Below are 21,423 nucleotides of genomic sequence, written 5' to 3'. Positions count from 1 at the left end.
AAGCTGTTTGTTTTAACATTTAAATGTATTATTCGTAGGAGCAATGAAATATTGATAGTAAATTAAATATAACAGTTCAATTTCATGTTCAAATTTGTCTTATCAATAAAAAAAAGCAATTCATGCTTTAGGCCATTTTAACTTAAAACATTTTAAAAACTAAGTACCGGTTCAGGCACCGTTTCGGCACCGGCAACGCTTTTAAAGTATCGATTTAGCACCGGTATCGGATAAAACCCAAACGATACCCAACCCTACTGAAGCATTTTTATAACAATTATAAAACATAGATTTCCAGATCTTAAAGGAACACGCCACCCAATGTCAGTAGTAATATATGTTCTTACCTTAACTTTCACGAGTTGAGTCATACCTCTCCCGTGTCGGTACGTGCACTTAAACACTCTGGTGCGCAGCGCGAATGTGTTAGCATGTTGCTATGCTAGCGGGCTCAGACGTAGCCATAGAGGGAGGAAGATAGCAGTAATCAAAAACATGCACGTTTTCCCTACTTAAATACAGTTGCACGAGTAGTTGATAAAAATGTGTAAAGTCACACAACATGAAACGTTTATTCGATTTTCCAAGCGAATAAACAGGAGAACTACAATGTGTGGCGCAATAGCACTTGGGAGTACTTCGACCTAGCGTAGTAATATTAATTAACACCTAATTAACGACCCCTCCCCCTCCGAGGCACACACACAGTAATTTCCGTAAATAGAGACAACCTGCCCTGAAGTAGCAGGTAGTGGTAAAGTAGATTGTGAACAATCATGGTTATAACATGCATTGTGAAGGGTTGTGATAACAAGCAGAAGTATTATAGTGATTTCATGTTTCATAGAATTCCGCTTTGCTGCAAACGGCGGAAAGCATGGCTGGGATCTACAATTAGGTGTTAATTAATATTACTACGCTAGGTCGAAGTACTCCCAAGTGCTATTGCGCCACACATTGTTGTTCTCCTGTTTATTCGCTTGGAAAATCGCCACGTTTCATGTTGTGTGACCTTACACATTGTAATCAACTACTCGTGCAACTGTATTTAAGTAGGGAAAACGTGGATGTTTTTGATAACTGCCATCTTCCTCCCTCTATGGCTACGTCTGAGCCCGCTAGCATAGCAACATGCTAACACATTCGCACCGCGCACCAGAGCGTTTGAGTGCACGTACAGACATGGGAGAGGTATGACTCAACTCGTGAAAGTTAAGGTAAGAACATATATTACTACTGACATTGGGTGGCATGTTCCTTTGATGCAGTTTTCTATGGAGTTACATTTGTTCCACTTTTATGAGCAAGCAGCACAATTTGAGCGCAGAAAAATATTTTGAGCGAGCACACAAATTATATTTTGAGGAAAAATGAAACTCGAGCACAAAAAAACTTGTAGTTGAGCAAACAGGAATCTATGTTGTGCTCCACAAATGTCTTTGCCTGTTTGCTAATATCAATATGTGCAACATCAGCCCCTTTTCTTTCAGTTTCACTGTACGTGCTCACATAAATTGTTCCTCCTCTCGCTCAGGAGATATCTGTCGCGCTCGCTCAACTTCATCTGTGTGTGCACTCAAAAATGTCGCTAATCAATGATACTAGGATTTAACAATAGTATATTTAATAGTAATTAAGTAAGGAATAATGTATTGTCCACTGGTCATTATTGGAAAATAAGTCCCGACAGGGTGTTTTCCAATGTTGTTGTTTTTTTAACCTTGGCACCTAAAGGGTTAAAGTGGCAGTATGTGAGTTTTAGTAAGCTAGATATGTAAAATGCACCACTCAGAGTCTTACAGCAATGCTAGAAGGTTGCTAACACGCTAACTGATGTCTTTTGGCGATACAGTTAGCAATGTCATGCTGTGAAACCTTTTCTTTCATTTTGTGGTGTGTTCCTACCCAGAACAAAGAATAGAAGGGTACCTGCACTGATCCTCCATGCCTGTCTGCCATGTACGAAGTCAGATAAGAAGAGTTTGTCTGGCGGTTGGGCTGCACCTCCCAGGCTCCCCTGCGATCTGTAGCAGATGTCTGCAATGGTAAAAAGATTATGGGGTAGTGGAAGATCAAGTAATAATGCTGAACAATGCAGAAGGGGAGAAAAACGCAGTAATACTACAACTACAATATAACAAATCTCAAAGATTTGATCAACAAAAATGCCCATTAAAATGGAGCTTGGGCAACAATTCATTGCTACTGAAAGTAGTGGTGGTAGGAAGTTGTTGTTGGGAAAACATAAAAAAACGTATAAAAACATTTCAGATCTACAAAGGCAAAGAAGCAGATTCTCTCAATGACCTCAGACTGAAAAGTTTTTATAGTAAGTAAGTATAGTAAGGTGACTGACAGCAAAACAGCTATCCACCCTCACAACTTCCCAACAACATCTTCACCTGCTATGTTTCATAGCTTCAGAGTGTACCATCAAGTTCAAGAATGGATGAGAAACTTCCTACCACCAGAGGAATGGGGATGGAGGATCCAGGACTCATGCCTCATTCCTGACCATACTGTGATCAGGACCCTGCACCTGAATCTTTGATCGAGCTTTTGCGCTGCAACTGCAAGTCTGGTTGCAGCACAATCCACTGCAATTGCCATCATCAAGGCCTCGATTGCTCCCTAGCTTGCACAGAGTGCAGAGGCGTATGTGCAAATATGTCGGCAAACTTGGATGAGAACATGGATTGAACTTTTGTTGTTGTTGTTTTGTTGTTGTAATGATTAATATTTATTTGTTATAAATGTTAGGCTATACATGTTTTAAAACACATAGCTTATACATTGTATATTGCTTGTCCAAGTTTTCACTTAATTAACCTATTTAGTGAAATATGATTTATGGTGTCCTTAACAGTCATCTTCCTCATCTTGTCACAGGCTAGGCAGCAACCCAACAAGTCAGTTTTGGCAGTTATTTTGAATTTAGGACAGGTCTGTGGCATCCTAAGTTAGGAAATTCTTGAGTTAGAATGGTTCTGTAATGGCCAAATTCCTATCTTAAGTTAAGATAGGTTTTTGTCCCAAATGCATTTAGGAAACATGCTTCTGTAACACCAAAAATCCTAAAAGTAGATAAGATAGGATTTCAGTGTTAGGAAGTTTCTCTAATGAGGCCCCTGGGTATCTACACAGACCTGAGGTACTAACCTGATTCTTAAAAGCCTGCTGTTGAGATGGCCGATCTCTGTAAGTGTGGCTTTCTCTTGTTATGGCTGATGCACCTGATTCCACATTGACAGATCCGACAGGTGTTGGCTAGGAGAAGGTGAAAAAATGTATTACCAGTTTTCTACAAATGGTGCAATGGTCTGATAAATTCTCTAAGTAACTGTAATTACTAATATTTGAGGGATAAACTGGAGATGTTAGCACTAACACAGGTGAAGACAACTGATACAGCTGACAAAGTTATGTTGTGTGCACATTGACGAAAAAAACCTACAACATTCATACAATTATGCAAATTATGCAAAGGTTTGGCAACTCCTTTGTTTCGAAGACAAAAGAAGCAAATAGAACCCCCACAGAAAACAGATATTAAACAATCAAAAAATGAATGCTATGTCACTTTGTCACTTTTAATTCATCGGTTTAATTCATCGGTTTAAAATGGATAAAAACAATTTACAGCAACTGTATCGTGCAAAAGTTAGGCCACCCTTCAAATTCAGAATTTACACTTCTTTGGCAGACATTACAGGTCGCATTTTCATGTACATTTTCATTCACCTCCTCGCACATGATTTCTGGTATTAATATGTTTAGGGTGTCTAGCCTCGTGTAACACCTACTGAAAGAAGCATGGATTGTATTTTGCTAGTATGACACCACAAGAAGTGGTAGAAGACAACTATCATAAAATAAGGGATAATGAACATGGCATGTCCATTCGAGGTGGTAATGCGGCCACAATGGAAAGCGGAGCATTATTGTCTAATACCCGAAAGATGTGGCGTCCATTATCCTGCAGCCATCTGCCATTACGCAACTTTCAGTTACTACTGGATTGTTGAACATTTGAACAGATTTTCTCTTTTTTCCATCATTTCATCCACTGAACAGAACAAACAAAACTGTAACATATAAACTAATATCAGTAAACTAGTACTGTAATTACTAGGCCTAATATACCATAGCATAGTAGTAAAATCTAGTATTAAAAAACAGTAACATATAAACCAATATCAGTAAACTAGTACTGTAATTACTAGGCCTAATATACCTAGTATATTATATAGTAGTAAAATCTGTCCCTACATGCATCTCAGGTGACTTTGTAGTTCTTCAGTTCATATCCCTATTTGACCATTACCGCCTTCACCTCTGTTGGGTAAAGGGTAAAATAAACACTGAATGCTTGTGAAAAGGTAGCCCTGCTTTTCCCCAATCCACCTGACCCTTCCCGCAACATGTAAACTATTTTTCTCCTACACACACACAAACACTGAAACACCCTCACACGCACATTTTCACTCCCTGCAATTGGGTAATTACTCCCTGATTGATGGCATTGTACATGTGAATGGATCTGAAAATGTTTTCTGCAGGGTAAAATATAGTACTACCACCACAGATCAAGCTGTTTCATGTAATAGCATGACATATGCTTATATAGTCAGTGTTATGCCTGAACGCGTTCATTGAACGATAGTTCATGAACTCGTTCATATTTTGGGCGAACGTGAACTGAACATGCTGTATTACTGCCTGATGAATGTTACTGTGAACTCATTCATTCTGTTGTCTGTGAACTCTCTCAGTTTAACTTTGCTCAATAGGGTTCCAGATTTATATAGAGTCTTCCAGGCGAAAACCTGGCTAAAACACACTGTAAACAGGCCTTAATATGTAGCAGAAAAAAAAAACAAAGTAGCAATCGCCGCATGCGTCGCAATGTACAGTAGCAATCGCATCGCCGCATGCGTCCTCAAAACAAAAGGCAGCATGGAGGCGACAGCAGCATGTAAGCGACAAAGCAGCAAGGAGGGGTTGTGTGATCACCTTAGGCTCATAAGGTGACATAAAAGGGCGCTATGGAACCCCTGGGCCACATCTGGGCCCAAACCTCTGTCCCTGAGTAGAGACTATTAAGGATAATATGTGTGCCAAATGTCATGAGTTTTCTTCTATAGAAACCATTGATTTCAGCCTACCTACAGAGGAGTGGGGGTGGGAGGGGATGTTCCTGGGCCACACCTGGGGCCAAGGTTTTATCCCTAAGTTCTTAAGGTGACAATTGATGTGTGTGTTAAATTTCATGAGTTTTTGCCCATGGGAACCACCGCAAAAAATCTACGAGAAAATAAACTACTAAACAACAATAATAATCCTTACAGAAACAATAGGCCTTTGTACCTTCCTCCTTTTAACCCTTAAAGGTGTAGGTTTTTGAACATTCTAAGTTCCGCAACAATTGAAGGTTCTAAAATTCTATGTTGAATTCAATGAACCCAGATATTCTTTAGAACGTTCATTTCTCAACATTCCCATCACACCGGTGTGACGGTACTCCTTTAAGGGTTAATCTCTTCTTTTATCTGCTCATTTGTAAAGCATTTTGATTTACCAATGTAAATTAACTGTGCTTTACAAACAAACTTGCCTTGCCTTACCTAATTAGTAGATCCTGTTTGTGCAGGCAACACTGCACAGTGGAATAGTGTGCCACCACATCTGTGTTAGCTAAATCTTGATGTAGGTCTTTTGAGTCCTATGAAGGACTTAGTTGAGCTTTCTGCCCGCCAGACATGCAGTAGTACACAAGTTAAAAAATTGCCTAACAAGTCCATATTCAGTTCAAAAAGGGTGTTCAATGTTTTTGCACATATTATAACCACAGAGTTTACTCTTTCTAAATGCTTTGAATGAAAAGTAACAATGCATAAAAATATCTTTCATTTTTAAATCTGTTTGCTGCAAGGGTTGTATTTACTAGTATTTACTTGGACCAATTTTTTCATAGAACTGACCAACTTTCATACAACTGTATTAAAGCAATGGTTCGGAGTAAATTTCACCCTAAGGTCATTAAGGTCACGATGACCGCGAGCCAAACACACCCGCAGAAGCTTTTGGTTCCAAAAGTGCTCACGCTAAGCCATTGGGCTGATACATAGACTGATAGCGCGAACTCGACCAAGGGAAAAAAGCTCTGGGGATGTGTTTGGCTCGCAGTCATCGTGCAAATGACCCTAGGGTGAAATTCTCTCATTGCTTTAACATTCTCATTTCTTTTAGAAATAACAGAAATGTCCAAAATGATGCACATGTTCATTGGATTCTTAATGAGCTAGTAAATGTAGTAGGTATGTTGACACTGTGTTGCACCATTTTTTACAGATAAGTACACAATATTTATTTACAGATAAGTACTTACAATCTGTCTGCCGACCCAGTCATACGTGTAATCAAAGGCATATCCTTTTCGTTCAAACAATTCTGTGAACAAGGTCCGAAGGTATTCATAATCTGGTTTCTCAAAGAAATCCAGCCGTCTCACATAGCGAAGGTAGGTAGCCATCTCCTCTGGAAAAGCCAGTTGAGACCATTAGCCATCTGTTGACATCTTCCTATTATGGATAGCTGTTAGTGACTGCCAGTTTCACTATGTACCTTGCCCAGAAGAATGTTGTACAGTTTGTAGATTGTACAGATTGTACAGTCTAAGCATTAGTCTAACAATGGAAATAAAAAATAAAAAGGTTGAACAATACTTTGTGTATTTAGGCTTGATGAAGATCCTTGAAAGTGCTATAGATATATTGTACAAACAGTGAGTTGGATTTTGATCTTGAAAACCTAATCAGTCCATCTGGTCTTGAAGGTGATTAAGTGTGTCAGGTTTAATGAAGATCCTTCAATGTGCTCAGGAGATATTACATAAAACAGTGGCGTAACTGAGAAACTCACTTTTCATGCAATCCATTTAATTTGGAATGGGGGGGGGGGACTTACTGTAATAGGATGTAAAATTACAAAGCAACCAGATGCAATGTGTCATCATGCAGAAATATACTCCAGAGATACATAGCTTTCAGAGAAATATTCTGAGAATTTAGCCCCAAAGTCATAGTCAAACCCACTTTTGGGGGCATTTGTGTCATGCACTAAGGCTAATTTATTAAGTAAAGTATTAAGTGTCGCTCAAAAAAATAAATGTTTTTTAAAAATCAGATGTCACAGCACTGTAGGCACATTCAGCTTCCGACGTTTGATTGCTTGGATTACACAGTTTCCAATAGAACCCTGCATACCACCCGCCCCCGTGTGCTATTTTTGTTGATTCCACTCAAGAAAATCCATTGTTTATCAAATGTTTGAAATTGAGGGCCCTATTTTCGAACTGGCACATGGCGGAAAATAAGTTATTTTCCCGGCGCAATGTTTAAATTGTTATTTTGCACGTCTATTTTTTGAGCAACACACCAAGGGGTGTGGCAACTAACAACCTGAGGAGGGATCTGCTGCATTGTCTAAAAATCGCTATATGTTATTTTAAGAGCGCATTATCAACAGTGATATGGGCGGGTGCACAACACACCATGCTTCTCTCATTCACAAATGATGAATAGTTATTTACCATCATTTGCAAATTGGCAATGACGGAGAGGCAAATATGAAGCACAGCTGAAGACGCACTGTCACGAGATGTAAGCAACTCCTCCTTTTTCCAGCCAATTCTTTTGATGGTAACCCATGCGCTGGTCACTACATAACATTTCATAACCCCGAAATTTGTTTAAACTATTCGCCAGTGACAATGCGTTTTAAACTGTCATGATACGGCCCTGAGTGTTCCCAACACCACCACCAACAAACACTTCAATGGCATTAAAGTGTTCTAGTGTGGACGCATAGCTTTTGAAATACAAAGATGATAATGTCCATGGAGATTGTTAAAACCATATGCATATTTACATTTACCCGGGTTAATGTGGACAGGGCCCATGGCAACATATAACAGAATACAGAACTAAGACTAGATTTTTGCCCTTCTGTTTTTTTCTGACACCGAGTAAATAACAGTGCGGGCTCAAGGCAAACAATATTTCATTCTCTTAACAAAACCATTACCTGGAAAATTCTCACAGAGAACTTCTACAGGAGTGTTCCTCTTTGTGTCCCCAATCTTCTGGTATCGTTCTTTCAATGTGTCAGCCTGTAGACATCACACCTATCATTAAAGTAATAATATTCAACAGTTTAGTTAACTTTTAATGATTCTGTGATCTTCTACTCTACCTTCAGCCCTTGCCAAGGGAGGCTCCCACGAAGGAAGTACATGAACATGTGACCGAGTGCTTCCAGGTCATCTCGGCGACTCTGTTCTATAAAGGACATGCAGACAAAAAAATTTATCTTTTGGTGTATATGTAGACATCTTAACAAATAACTCAATGCAAGGTAAAACCTTACAAAACAATTCAGCAAACTGATTTTGTAAATTTGTGGATCAATCACATTTCCTTACCTCTTCCCAAGTGTGTATTTACTGACATGTATCGGGCTGTGCCAGTTAAGCTCTTGTGCTCTCTATATGGAATATGTTTTTTTGTTTCAGGATCAATGTACTCTTTGGCTAGACCAAAGTCTATGATGTGAATAACGTGTTCCTTTTTGATCCCCTGCCGCCCAATGAGGAAGTTCTCAGGCTTAACATCCCTGTAGATGAGATTCTTTGAGTGTACATATTCCATACGCGCAATCTGTGGAATAAATCATGCAGTAAAAACAGGTAGAGAAAAGGTGAGAAAATGAACAAAACAGAATATGGTTGCATTAATTTCTGGCTGAAAAATAAGGGGAAATCTGCAGTTGAAATCTGCAGCAATGAAAATGATAATAATTTAAAAGCAATTCCCCACAAGTACATCCATAACTGATTACCATTCATTTTTGCAATACATATCAACTGACCAGTTGAACGGCAATCATCAAGACAGTTTTGAGAGAGAATGTTCGATCGCACAGGTCAAAAAGGTCTTCAAGGCTTGGGCCTAATAACTCCAGAACCATGGCATTGTATTTTCCGCAAGGTCCAAAGTAGAACACCTGGGGCAGACCTTCTGCTGTGAGAATGAGAGAGATTACAAGAAGCAGGTTGTTGATTAATACATACTATATATCACAAGATACACTGCTGTTGGTGGTCACTTCTTTATGGAGCTAAATTTGTCTCAATAATATTTGTATTTGCGCATAGGGGGATCCACAAATATTTCTTGATTTGCATGTGTGTTTTGATATCTACAAATAAAAAAAATCATATTTGTAACTCGTATATTGATTTTTACAAATATGGATGTGCATTTGTAAATAAAATGCCATTTGTAAAACCTAAAATTTCATTTGTGAAATGTGATTCTGCATTTGTGGATCACCAGCACACCCATTCTTCGCTTTCCAAGGAAGTTACGTGTTTTTGAGACGTTCTTCGCATGAAAGTCGCACAAATCCACACGTAAAAAAAATCATATTTGTAACTTTTTTTGTAACTTTGTAACAAAAATTGGTTTTGAATGATAGAGTCGATTTTTTGATTTTGTGCCACTCATATTTTGAGCTTGGGAAAAATATGAGTTCATATTCAAAGAAATGTCGTACCTGTAGGAATACTTTGCTACAAACTAACCCCATGCATTTCTATGGAAGATTTTTTGAGTGCTGTGTCTCCTCATTAGAAAGTATCTGGTTCTAGTTAGGTTGAAGTCTTTTTTTAGTGGCTGTAGCTTCAAGTTTGGGGAGATAGGCTAGTGTTGACACGCCGCACATCAACACCCGTGTGTGTGTGTTTTTTCCCCCCTCTTGGCATGCATGCTGGAGGTGACATTGGGGGTGTGGCCGCATCGTAAATTAAGTTCGAGATTGTGTTGTCATTTCTATCGCCGAAAAAAAACAAAATCATGACAGCCCTATAGGCCTACAGGATGTCATCAATTTGAGTGTTTGAGTGTTTGCCACTCAGGCCACCCATGACTCCAACATGGACATTGACTCATACGCCTCCTCCATTCTGGACTGTATCAACTCCAACATCAACAGTGTCACCCCTCTCAAACAGATTACCACTTTCCTTAATCAGAAGCCATGGGTGAACAGTGAGGTCTGACTCCTGCTGAAGGGATGCGACATCGCCTTCAGATTAGGTGATGCTCATGCATGTAAGGCTGATGGCATCCCTGGACGCGTCCTCAGCTGAGGTTTGGACTGACATTCAACTTGTCGCTAGCCCAAGCAGCTGTCCCGTGTCTCTCAAAACCACCTCCATCATGCTGTTGCCAAAACACTCCACTGAAATGAGCCTGAACTGAACTGAACTCCACTGAACTGACTTCCGTCCAGTTGCACTCACCCCCATCATCATGAAGTGCTTCGAGAGGCTGGTCCTGGCTCACCTCAAGACCTGCTTACCACCCTCACTGGATCCCTTTCAATTCGCCTACCGTCAGAACAGGAGTACGGAGGATGCCATCTCAACTCCGCCCTGTCCCACACTTCACTACACCTTGTTCCCTGCCCTCCAACTATATGACAATGTTGACTTCAGTTCAGCATTCAACACCATCATCCCCTCCAAACTGATCACCAAACTCTGAACAACTGAACTGGGCACAATGCACCCTTTCTCTCCTGTCTCTGTCGAATTTGAACAATCCTCTAAAACGCTCCACTGAAATGGAACGTTAGATCTTCCATGTGAGGAGGACCCAACAAACATTGTAATGATATTTTATTTTCGAGGGCTTTTGAGATCTGGGGTTATTACCTTACAGTAAAATGAATTATTTTTAGCCTACTGCACGTCTCCCCTGCACACACGAGAGTTCGTCAGAGCCATGACACTGGAGGAGGGGCCACTATAGCCTCCTACTCCCCTTGAGGGCTAATTTGTTAATATTTGGGAAAACTGTGAGAAAGGGTATGCGACCACACAGCCTTAGCTGCTGAAGTGCTGCGAGGGCGCAGCAAATGAACTTCAGAAACAATATATTTAAGCTTGTAAGGATCCTAATTCCTAGGCTCATGATAATCCTTTCAATCATATATGGACTATGATCAGCTACTAAGTGTGGGCCTACTGTCACATGCTTGTCACATGTCCACAGGAACATGGAACGGGAAATGTAATGAAATGTATACCTTGTCATGTCTTGATTGATTCACTCTCACTACAACAATGGTCTCAAGCCCCATCAACAACTCATCATGTGATCCCTATGTATCAATCACAAACTACTGTAGGTAGCCTATTTAAGGGAAGTTCACACATTATTCTAGGAGTTCTGTAGCCAGATCCTCCCGCACCACTTCGGGTATGTTCATTTCTCTGCTTGTTTTGTATGATCTCCTAAATATTCCTTAACCTGTTTTGGTAACTTTCATAGTATTCATTTAGATGTACTTTCTATAATGTGTTTATATGAGTAGCTTATACCTGACAAATAAATTGTTATGCTCTGATCCGCATAGCCTTTCTAAGTACTTACTACTTACTTACTGCTTACAGCTTTAGTACTAGTACTGTTGTGTTTTTTAGGAACCGCCCGAATTAAACGGCCGTGGAGGAGATACAGTAGACCTACGTAACATTATTCCTAGAACTAAACGTGTGTCATAAGAAAACAAGTTAGGCATTCTTTAACCAGGGTTCCTACACATTTTCCATTTCAAAATTCCATACTTTTTCCATACTCAAATTTCCAAACTTCCAGATTTTTCTACACATAATCTTGAAATTGCGGCCACTTCTGGTTTGGGATAACTCAGTGAAAAAAAAAACGTATGGACAACTGAAGTGAATTAAAAAAAATGACACTTAATATTCGTCCATTTAGTCAGGTAATTTTTCTACTGTATGAGCCAGCTGGCAATTTGTGCAGGCACTCGCTCAATCCAGTGGTCATCAACTTCAGACTGTAACACTTTTGCCATTCTATCTGGCGCATCACAGTTTTCAATGAATAAATACAACCACAAAGTTATGTTTTCACCGAGCGGAGCTCATAGACCAGGGGTGTCAAACTCATATTAGGTAGTGGGTCGGATTTGTTGGAATGAGACCTCGTGGTGGGCCGTCATTGCCATCATTTTCTGCATGGGTATCAGAGTGTTATTTGATGATATCACTTATGAGCAAACAAGTACAAATAATGTACTGCTGTACTGCTCTTTCTCTCTTGAAATGCTCTACTTCCATGTTCGTTTTTTCGCTTCTTCCTTCCTGAAAATGGTTTGTAGTGTTAGGTTATCAATTTATCATATCATAGAGATATTGCTTATTACACTTTGTTGAAGATGTGATCGATCTTTTTTTTCTAATTTTCCCTTCCTACCTAAAACATCTGGGGCGCCATATGAAACCTGCTGGCGGGCCTGATCTGGCCCGCGGGCCTTATGTTTGACACCCCTGTCATAGACAATGCTTTAAGTCAGAAGTTAATGTCATTACCGCAATGTCTGGGATTTGTCCTCAAAGATACAAAAAAAATAAGGCCCAAAATTTAAATTATGGAAAAAGTCTGAAGTCTACCTAAAGCTATTTCTTTATTGAGGCAATTTTTTTTTTATTTAATCCTACGACAAAGATCCTCCTAAGTACGATCATCAGTCAAACGCTCCCATATGCCACACAACAGTTTAAGTTAATGCATGAGACACGGTGCTCATTGACTGAGAGCCCTAATTTCAGCAATGGGGAAAGTGCAAAGTCAATGTTTATAATTTAAAGAAATGATAGTTGACAGTTAAGCAACACAACAGGAATGGTTCATTATGACCTGAGTAGTGATTAGTACTGTAGCTGCAATAGTCTGGAATTACAGATATTTCTCCATACCCTTTTTCCATACTTATTCAGACCTGGAAATTACTAAAATCAAATTCCATACTTTTCCAGGTTTTCCATACCGCGTAGGAACCCTGTTTAACAGCCTATATTGTGGGTATATCAACCTACTACGGATATTGATATTGCATTGAACTGAAACTTTTCCATATTAAGCGGAGTCAGATTTATTAAGTTGACAGGGGTTCTATAATCAATAGTTATATTTCCAGCAGCGTGTGGAAAGCTCCATGATTTCCTTTAACCACTTTCAGTTCCCTCATTGGTCCTGAAAAGTGACGTCATTACATTTTATATCATATTTTTTGCATTTTCATGCACTGGTAATTCCTTGGGAATTGTGTTTCTAGTTACAGTGCATTTACATTTTTACAAATGTAATTACTTAGCATTTTTAGCAAATTTACTTAGCAGCCATTTTTGCATTTTCATGCACTGGTAATTCCCTGGAATTCCATTCTCTAGTTGTTAATTAGTATTGCTGTACAAATTGTTCCTGTAACTTGATGTTTGGTTGTAGACAAAGGTTAGCTTTTCAACTGTTTTTGTGGGAGAATTGCTACTTACATTAGTGCCCAATTTGTGTTGTTTAGTTTCAAAGATGACATGGAATGGATGAATGTAATGGATTACCTTGTTCTTTGATGTTGAAGAAGGTATGCAACCACATGCTCAGATGCCATTTTACCAGCCCATTTACAACCTTATAATTAGACTGGGGAATAAAATGGCCCATTTCAGCAATTTTTAGTCCCCTTCATGTTCATTGTTTTACGCTGATTGACGTCCACATGAAAATTATTTTCAAAAACTCCGGCCAAAGAGGAGATTTTCGAAAACTTTCTGAAACTTGAAACCATTCTTTAAAATGTTATCAGGTCTCCGATTGGCCAACAGCGCCATCTGTTTGATTGACATGTTCCTGGCCACCTTTAACAGCTGTTTTATGGTACCCCCAAGTTCCTCCAAAGCAATTCAAGACTTTAAGACTTTTTTTAATACAACTTTGAAATCTAATACCAACTTCGCACCGATTTTTTTTCTCTACAGGCCAAAACGAACGGTCTACAACCAGGGTAGCCTACTTTGGTGGCACTGTGTTTGTGGGTGTATAGGGGGGTGCTTAAGGAGTAAGGAATATCATACCAATTATATATAAAGGCTACTCTTCACATAAAATATCATTTGGGTGTGTGCAATCTACATGAGTTTTTTTTCAGGCCTTACAACAAAAACAATTTCTGAGCCTGAATTATCAGGCATTTTTGAAGATGTCATAGCCCTTATGGACACTTATTAGCATAGCATAATAGAGTAAGCATGATAATATATGCATATTTGTTGGAATCAGATAACAAAAACTTGCTTGACACTGACACCTTTTCAGGCTATCATTATCAAATAAAATAGGGTAGACTAGGCTTGCATTTGTAAAGTTGATTTGAAATGTTTTAACCTGCAGCCTAGGCTATTTGCAGATTGTGCTAGTTAGCCATGTTGTTAAAACAGTGTTCACATGTAAAACTGTGCCCTGGAGAAATGAATATTCCAGATGAAGCTATTTTGAAAGTTTCTTAAAGACTACATCATGCCAATCATCTTTGCTTTTGTCTTGGAATGACACATGCCAGTTAATGAGCAATTCATCTTTTATTCACATTATCCTTTACTATACCAATCAAGTTCTCTGTTAATGTTGTCTGAATTTGCTCCACATTTTGCCCATCTAAATTGTTCCAACTTGATGTATTCTTCATCACAGAAACTCGTTGTAGCAGTGAACTGTAACAGTTGAACACAGTAGCCCATGTCTATTTTTTCACATGCAAAAAATGACAACATAAGGATAGCAGTCTAACATTGATAACATTCACAACAGTAGAAGAACATGCTGCTACATTGCTATGCTAATTTACTTGTTTTTTACTAGTTTTTAATATTTAATTCTCAAGTTTCAGCTATCCCACCTATGACATCACTAGATATCTTTCCTGATCGGCTCACATCACTTTTCCAGCTGACATTTCAGACACACCTGCGCTTGCACACTTTCACTTTAGAATGGTGTGAATAACTATAAGTATAATACTCTTTTGATCCCGTGAGGGAAATTTGGTCTCTACATTTATCCCAATCCGTGAATTAGTGAAACACACACAGTGAACACACAGTGAGGTGAAGCACACACTAACCCAGAGCAGTGAGCTGCCTGCTACAGCGGCGCTCGGGGAGCAGTGAGGGGTTAGGTGCCTTGCTCAAAGGCACTTCAGCCGTGGATGTGGGCATGGGAGAGCAGTGCTCAACCACTTCACCCGCCCACATTTTTCCTACTGGGTCGGGGATCCAACCGGCAACCCTTCGGTTACAAGCCCGAAGCCCTAACCAATAGGCCACGCTGCTGGCTGAATGACTGAGGGATGAGAACCATAAACACAAGTTTCAAAATAGAAGCGATAGTTTGTTTATTTTCTGAAGAGATGCATATTTTCCCCAAGGGATCTACAACATTATTGATGTTACGGTAACCATTAATTCTACCAAAGGACAAAATTAGACTTTGTGAATGAAATTCAATATTTTTAAGGCCTTAATTTGACAAAAATAAATGTAAGACTTTTTCAATACTTTTAAGACCCCCACGGGTACCCTGTGTTTTTGCACATCTGTGTGGACGGAATTATTTTGAAATATGAGGGAAGAAAAATATCTGTTTTTTATAAATACGTGTGGACATGAAGCCTGAGAAGGCGAGATAATGTAAGTTCAAACAACACGGTTTTAGCCAAACTGGATGGTATTCTATACATTTACAACATCAGTATCATCTGAGTGAATAGCCTATTCAGCAGATTAAAATTGGACTATACACCGTACCAACATCACCTGATTGACAGCAGTAGATTGTTTAATAGTAGATCTGTGCTAGTGACCTCACCTGAGCTGCCAAGAGTTTTGTAGAAGCGGTATTCTAAATGGAGCTGGGGTGCCCGTGATTTGACTGGCTCCTGCATGAACAGAAGAGAAAGTTGACAATGTTTAATGGAGTGAAATTAGTCCTTTTTCTAATGAACACTTCATGGATTTTGATTAACTGTGGATCTTTCTCAAGATCTGGTAAAAAAAGAACATAACACTCTTTCATTTATTTTCTGCATTTCTGATTAGAGTGCAGCTCAGACTGCATATTCCTGTTTGGATGCAACCGGAGTCCAAGCAGTAGCCTGGCTACGCCCACCTAGATCTCCTTTCAAAAGGTAGGCCTACGTTGTTTCCTGACTGCTGATGCAGATTATTGTCAGTTTGTAAAGTTTAGGCAAAGTAGGAGGTACAGTAATCTATCCCTGATCAATGTGATTGGTTCGGCTTTACCATTGATTTCACAGTTAGTGCAAAGTCTATGCCCGTCACAATGCGAGTGTTTCCCCAATCATGACTCTCCAGGCTCCATTCACAAAGTGAAGTTAGTCTGGGGCAGGGCTTCTTACATTGGCTCCACTGGTGTAACTTTTTCATTTTACAATTACATTTATTCAGTTAGCAGACATATTTATCCAAAACGACTTACAAATGTCAATTATATTACAAGGGCCATTTTCCCAAGAACAACTTGGGGTTAAGTGTCTTGCTCAAAACTTTTCAGGCTACTGCATGCTAGCCCAGTTCTTTAGCTACTACGCCATCACCACGCAACTAAAGGCAGCGGTGGGATTTGAACCAGTGTTCAAGTCTAGTGGGGCTATATGCCAACCAAGTGTCATGTGCTCCGGTGTTTCGGTGTCCCGAGAATCGTTGACCTAAAACTCTGAAAAGGTGACATAGAAAGAAATAAAGAAAAACTCGCTACTTTGAGTTCGTTGCAGACCTTCTTGAGGAATATTGCAACGTTTTCACTGAGTGATGAATTCCATGACATTCAAACTTTCAGGTCTGAAGGGGGGCATTGGCCTTAAATGTTATTTTCACAACCAAAGAAAAATATCACTAATGTAATTAAGAAAACTAGATGTACCGCATAGCGGTACAAAATATGACCGCCGCTCAGTCCTGTACATCCATTCCGCGAAAATAAATCATATTAATGAATTTGTCTCCATCTTCTACTCCATCCCCGACTCTTGAAACTTTTGTGTATGCTTGTTTGGAATGTGTGTTTGCGGGCCGCACACAAAGTAGCCTACTGGCGCTGCAAAGGTGAATAGATTTGTAGCACTTGCCAAAAAATTTGTAGCATTGTTATAAAACCTTTAAAATATCTAAAACAATCACAAGTAGGGCAGTTCATCACAGTCCATCCATTGCAACTGGACTGATGAAAGGTACACCTGTAGGCTACATTGTATTTGGAAAAAGCAGAAGGTAGCAGCATAATGTATTTATTTATTTATTATTAAACAAAACAATCCCAGGTCCATGCAGTTTTCAACAGCTATCAAGAAGAGAGGTCATGTCATGGATTTTTGTGAATGTTTCTTCTTCTACATATGCATAAGTTTAGTCATCTAGTTCATATGATATTCAGCTTTATTGTCAATGCACAAATTAAATACCAGTAGTCTAAAACAAAATGCCGCCCAGTGGTGCAAATAACTGACGTGTCCAAAAGGGCCTTCATGAAATGCGTTGATAGACTGTTCATACACATTTTAACGGGCCAAGTTGAAGAGCTACTGTCCATTATTGTTTGTGCAAATAATATGCTGATTCATGTTCCCTTGCATTTTGCAACTATGAGGTCCATGGTTAGTCTGGCTTTCGCCAGACCAAGCTCAATCTTTTAAGAAATCGAAAATGAATCGCCGGCAGATCAGGCTGAGTTCACCCAGCGGAGTCCATGGTAGGCGCCCGATAGAAATATTGTTTAATTTTGCGATTGAGATATCCACGCACTGGCGCCCCCCCCCCCCCCTGCGACGTGTTCGCCCCCGGTTTCAGAGCTATTCTAAATGCAAAAATGCATAGAGGGAGTTATGACAAAACCGTGACTGTTAACAAACTATAAGCTATATAAGGTAGGCCCTATGCTAGGCCTATTACACAACATAAATTGTCACTAGGCTATGCTGGCGACCCAAATAAAATCTCCTTTGGGAACCAATGGCTTACAGTATCAAGCGGACTTAAGCTGCCACCTCTTGGCGAAAAGTTAATCGTTTTGCATATCAGTAGTAATACATTTCACGCAGTTGTGTGAATCACGGAAAGAGACACTTTTAAATGGAACCCAACCCACTGTACAGTAACTCAAGGTCTGTGGCTAAAGCAGCCATAATGAAAGCGTTATCATTGTTTGGATACTTCATACACACGTGTTTTTTAATCGCATAGACTACTACTACCAAGCTGGAATCAAAGCACATCGACTCCCCTCTCACACTCTAAACACGCACTTCGAACAAACAAAAAACGTCTCAGTCTCACGGTATACACGATTCCGGCGAAAATACCGGAAGTAAGCGAGCGCCATTACGGAGCTGCTGCTGGGTAGCATTGCGCCAATGCCTCCTATACATGGGTTTCCCGTTTACCAACAAAACTAGATGCGTGCGCAGCCATGAGGCAGAAGACGCTTGGTGGCCGTCCACAACGTTATAAACTTAACCTAAATAGTCGGCTGCTGTAAGCTACAATCGGATTTTTTTGTATACCCCTGTTGTCTCAATGATAATAACATCTCATTTCAGACTATATTTCGAAGTTTGACGTTCATTTGGATTATTAATATAACATCGTATTTTGTCATTTTTGGCGAAGACATGCATTCCGTTAGGGATATTGAACATATTTAACATTCTCTAACCATCGTGATTTCGAATTGGTGCAGTTTTCAGCACAAAAACTCATTTTATTCTTTTGCTCTTTTGCATTGCTCTATGCTGTTCTGTGGTGCTTTCTGCCTCTTGGTTGCGCACGCATGTTTTCGTGACGTTCCATAGAAATCCATGTATTGGATTCGTTGCGTCCACTGGGATAACAGCCCGCGATTTACGACTGTCTCACTACTTCTTTTATAATGTCGAGTGGGAAAACATGTTCCGTTTTCAATTGTTCCAATAGCAGCAATACAATTACCAGTTGGAACAAAAAAAAATGTGAGATGTAATACCCCAGGTCGACTGCCCCTGTCTGGTAGCCTAACGTTACCATAGGGTTTGCACAGATAGCAGTTAGCTGTACCTTACCCTTTCCTTTCGAAATGTGAAAATTAGATAAACAATGGTCACAAATGAAAAACATGAATTCTTCATGAAGTTTAGTGTTCGCAGCAATCTTGAATTTAGTCACGATAAGTCGAGCGACGAGTAAGAATGAACAGGTATGATAAGGGATCAGATTCCAAAAAGAATTCAGTGGAAATGCATGGATTCTAGCTGCTGCTACCGGAAGAAACTGGAATCCATGCATTTCCACTGAATTCTTTTTGGAATCTGATCCCTTATCATACCTGTTCATTCTTACTCGTCGCTCGACTTATCGTGACTAAATTCAAGATGGCTGCAAACGCTAAACTTCGTGAAGATACTGTCTGTATAAATCGTCTTGTAAGTAAACTACCAGTGCTTTTTCAAAGTTCTCAATGTCTCGTTTTAAATGTCAGGGCCTTCGGTAGTATACCAATGAAGTGTGGAGATACATTGAGCCTCGTAAATGGTGTAAAACAGTGATTTATTTGCACGGCTAGCCCGATGCCGAAGCACCACCATTGAACAAGCTGTTGGTAGCATAGGCTAACTAGCACAAGATTTTGGAGTGCAGGGGACAAGCCAAGATGGGCTATGAGACATACGTTCACACTCGGTATCATGTTTCAACACACTTTAGGTCAATATCACACCGGAATTCTCCTTTAAGCAACCCGAATATGTCACACAGGTAAGCGAGTTTTGACACCCAGTCCTCATCACTAAAATGTGCAGCTAACGGTGACTTTTTTTCTGTAAGAAATCTCTGCAGCGGCTCTCGCAACTCAAACACTGGCCGGTGACCTGCTAAAGATGCTTGTTTTTTGTTGCTCATTCTAGCAGTTTAGCTAACTTCGTGTGACACTACCGTTCGCCAAGAACTGATCAAGTGAAGTTAGCTGACCTGAGGCTGCGCAGCGCTGAAGGCAATATGTAAAAGTGTTGAAGGCGGGACAGACAGACGTAAGAAAATAGACCTTGCAAAATGCAAACATGCGTGCATATAGGCCTATGCCATGTAAAAACGTGACATTATTGCGAATTAAATTTAGTTTAGTTTGCATGCATTTTTTTTTTTTAAATCATGTCGTAGGCTACGGCCCGGTTAGGAATGTCCTGCGGCCCGGTGGTTGGGGACCGCTACATGATATGCAGGACTACGCAGTATACCAACTTAAAAAGCATCACTATCTCAGTATACCTACTTAAAATAGGCAAGGATATGTATTAACATTTGGGGTTGATCATGGGCGGATTATGAACTTTTGGGTCCCTGGGCCCAGATGTATTAAGGGCCCCCCACTAATTGTCAAATATGTGGGAGGGGGGATTTGGGGGTCCTCCCCCAGAATTTTTTTTATTTGTTTGCTGTGATTTCCTGTATTCTGGTGCATTTTGGGGATGGCCAATACTAAATTCAATCAGACTCATAGCCTTGGGCCCCTGGGCCCGGTAGGCCCGTGCAGTAATCCATCCCTGGGGTTGATCACAACACACCCACTACAGCTAACTAGACTACACCACAGCTGACTACACCACTGGTTGAGTTGCACTGGAATACACTGCAAAGACCACTCCACACTCAATTAGCACATACATTCTGAGCCTGTGTGATATGTGCAAATACAAAGGCACGGATGTACAAAGCAAAGCAAAATAAACTGTTTCTTATTAACAGGTAGGCAAAGGCAAGCTAAACAGCCAATCCGAGCAACGATTTCCCTGGAAGCTCTGACGTCAATTCAACATGACAGAGGTCATTGTTAACAGGGTGGCGCACACTGCATCGATATCAACCACATGCTCATTGACCAGCCTGACGTTATGAGATGTCCAAACATCAGTTTGGTCTGGACTAATAGGACAACAAATCACAAATGAATGGGCAATTTGGATAGAAAAATCTGAAAATATCTGATATTCAAAAGATGTCACCCAACTCCGGATGCAGATTTATCTCTTGACTAGACTGCTGCTGATGCTTCTAGCAGGCCTGACTGCATGTCTACAGTCATTGCATATGATCCAGAATGTGTTGCCCTTTGGGTTGGTTGTCTGGGTATTCCAATGTTATATAACACGGTCAGTTGGACTGTTTTATTTCATGGCATATTAATAGTATTCCATGCTATGAGAGTCAAGAGAGACAATGGAGTGATTTATGTGGTGATGACTGGTTTTAATTTTTTTTTTTTATAGCTGCCTTGGCTGCAGAGCTGTGGCAGTAGTGACCACAAGGGACCACACCCTAACCCTCTGACCGGGAACCTCAGGTCAGTGGGCACTTCTCCTAATTCAGACTTCCAATGTAACTGGAGAAGGAAAAGACCATTTGAAAATGAAACTGCAATGGATTCACAGGCTCTTTGCTGAACATTCCTGTTATCC

The 21,423-nt window shown here is 40.0% G+C and overlaps 1 protein-coding gene across 4 annotated transcripts in view; it reads right to left on the bottom strand.

Annotated features, from left to right (window-relative positions):
• Nucleotides 1-21,423, bottom strand: part of csnk1g1 (casein kinase 1, gamma 1) — a 75,316-nt gene that overhangs the window by 15,622 nt on the left and 38,271 nt on the right. For 3 of the 4 annotated variants that reach the window (XM_076287624.1, XM_076287626.1, XM_076287627.1), the window contains 8 exons: nucleotides 15,792-15,861; nucleotides 8,929-9,080; nucleotides 8,483-8,717; nucleotides 8,254-8,339; nucleotides 8,086-8,170; nucleotides 6,389-6,537; nucleotides 3,160-3,267; nucleotides 1,930-2,037 (listed from right to left, as the gene is read on the bottom strand). In XM_076287624.1, coding sequence (XP_076143739.1) covers nucleotides 1,930-2,037; nucleotides 3,160-3,267; nucleotides 6,389-6,537; nucleotides 8,086-8,170; nucleotides 8,254-8,339; nucleotides 8,483-8,717; nucleotides 8,929-9,080; nucleotides 15,792-15,861 — 993 coding nt within the window. The remainder of the gene's footprint in view (nucleotides 1-1,929; nucleotides 2,038-3,159; nucleotides 3,268-6,388; nucleotides 6,538-8,085; nucleotides 8,171-8,253; nucleotides 8,340-8,482; nucleotides 8,718-8,928; nucleotides 9,081-15,791; nucleotides 15,862-21,423) is intronic. The other variant, XM_076287625.1, reaches the window with a different exon arrangement.

Source organism: Alosa pseudoharengus, unplaced genomic scaffold (assembly GCF_046254945.1).
Source record: "Alosa pseudoharengus isolate Yale_2024_CS ecotype anadromous, Long Island Sound unplaced genomic scaffold, YU_APseudo_1.1 YU_APseudo_1.1_scf_16, whole genome shotgun sequence".
In the NCBI taxonomy this organism is placed as follows: Eukaryota; Metazoa; Chordata; class Actinopteri; order Clupeiformes; family Clupeidae; genus Alosa; species Alosa pseudoharengus.
This window is presented reverse-complemented; position numbering and strand designations above follow the sequence as displayed.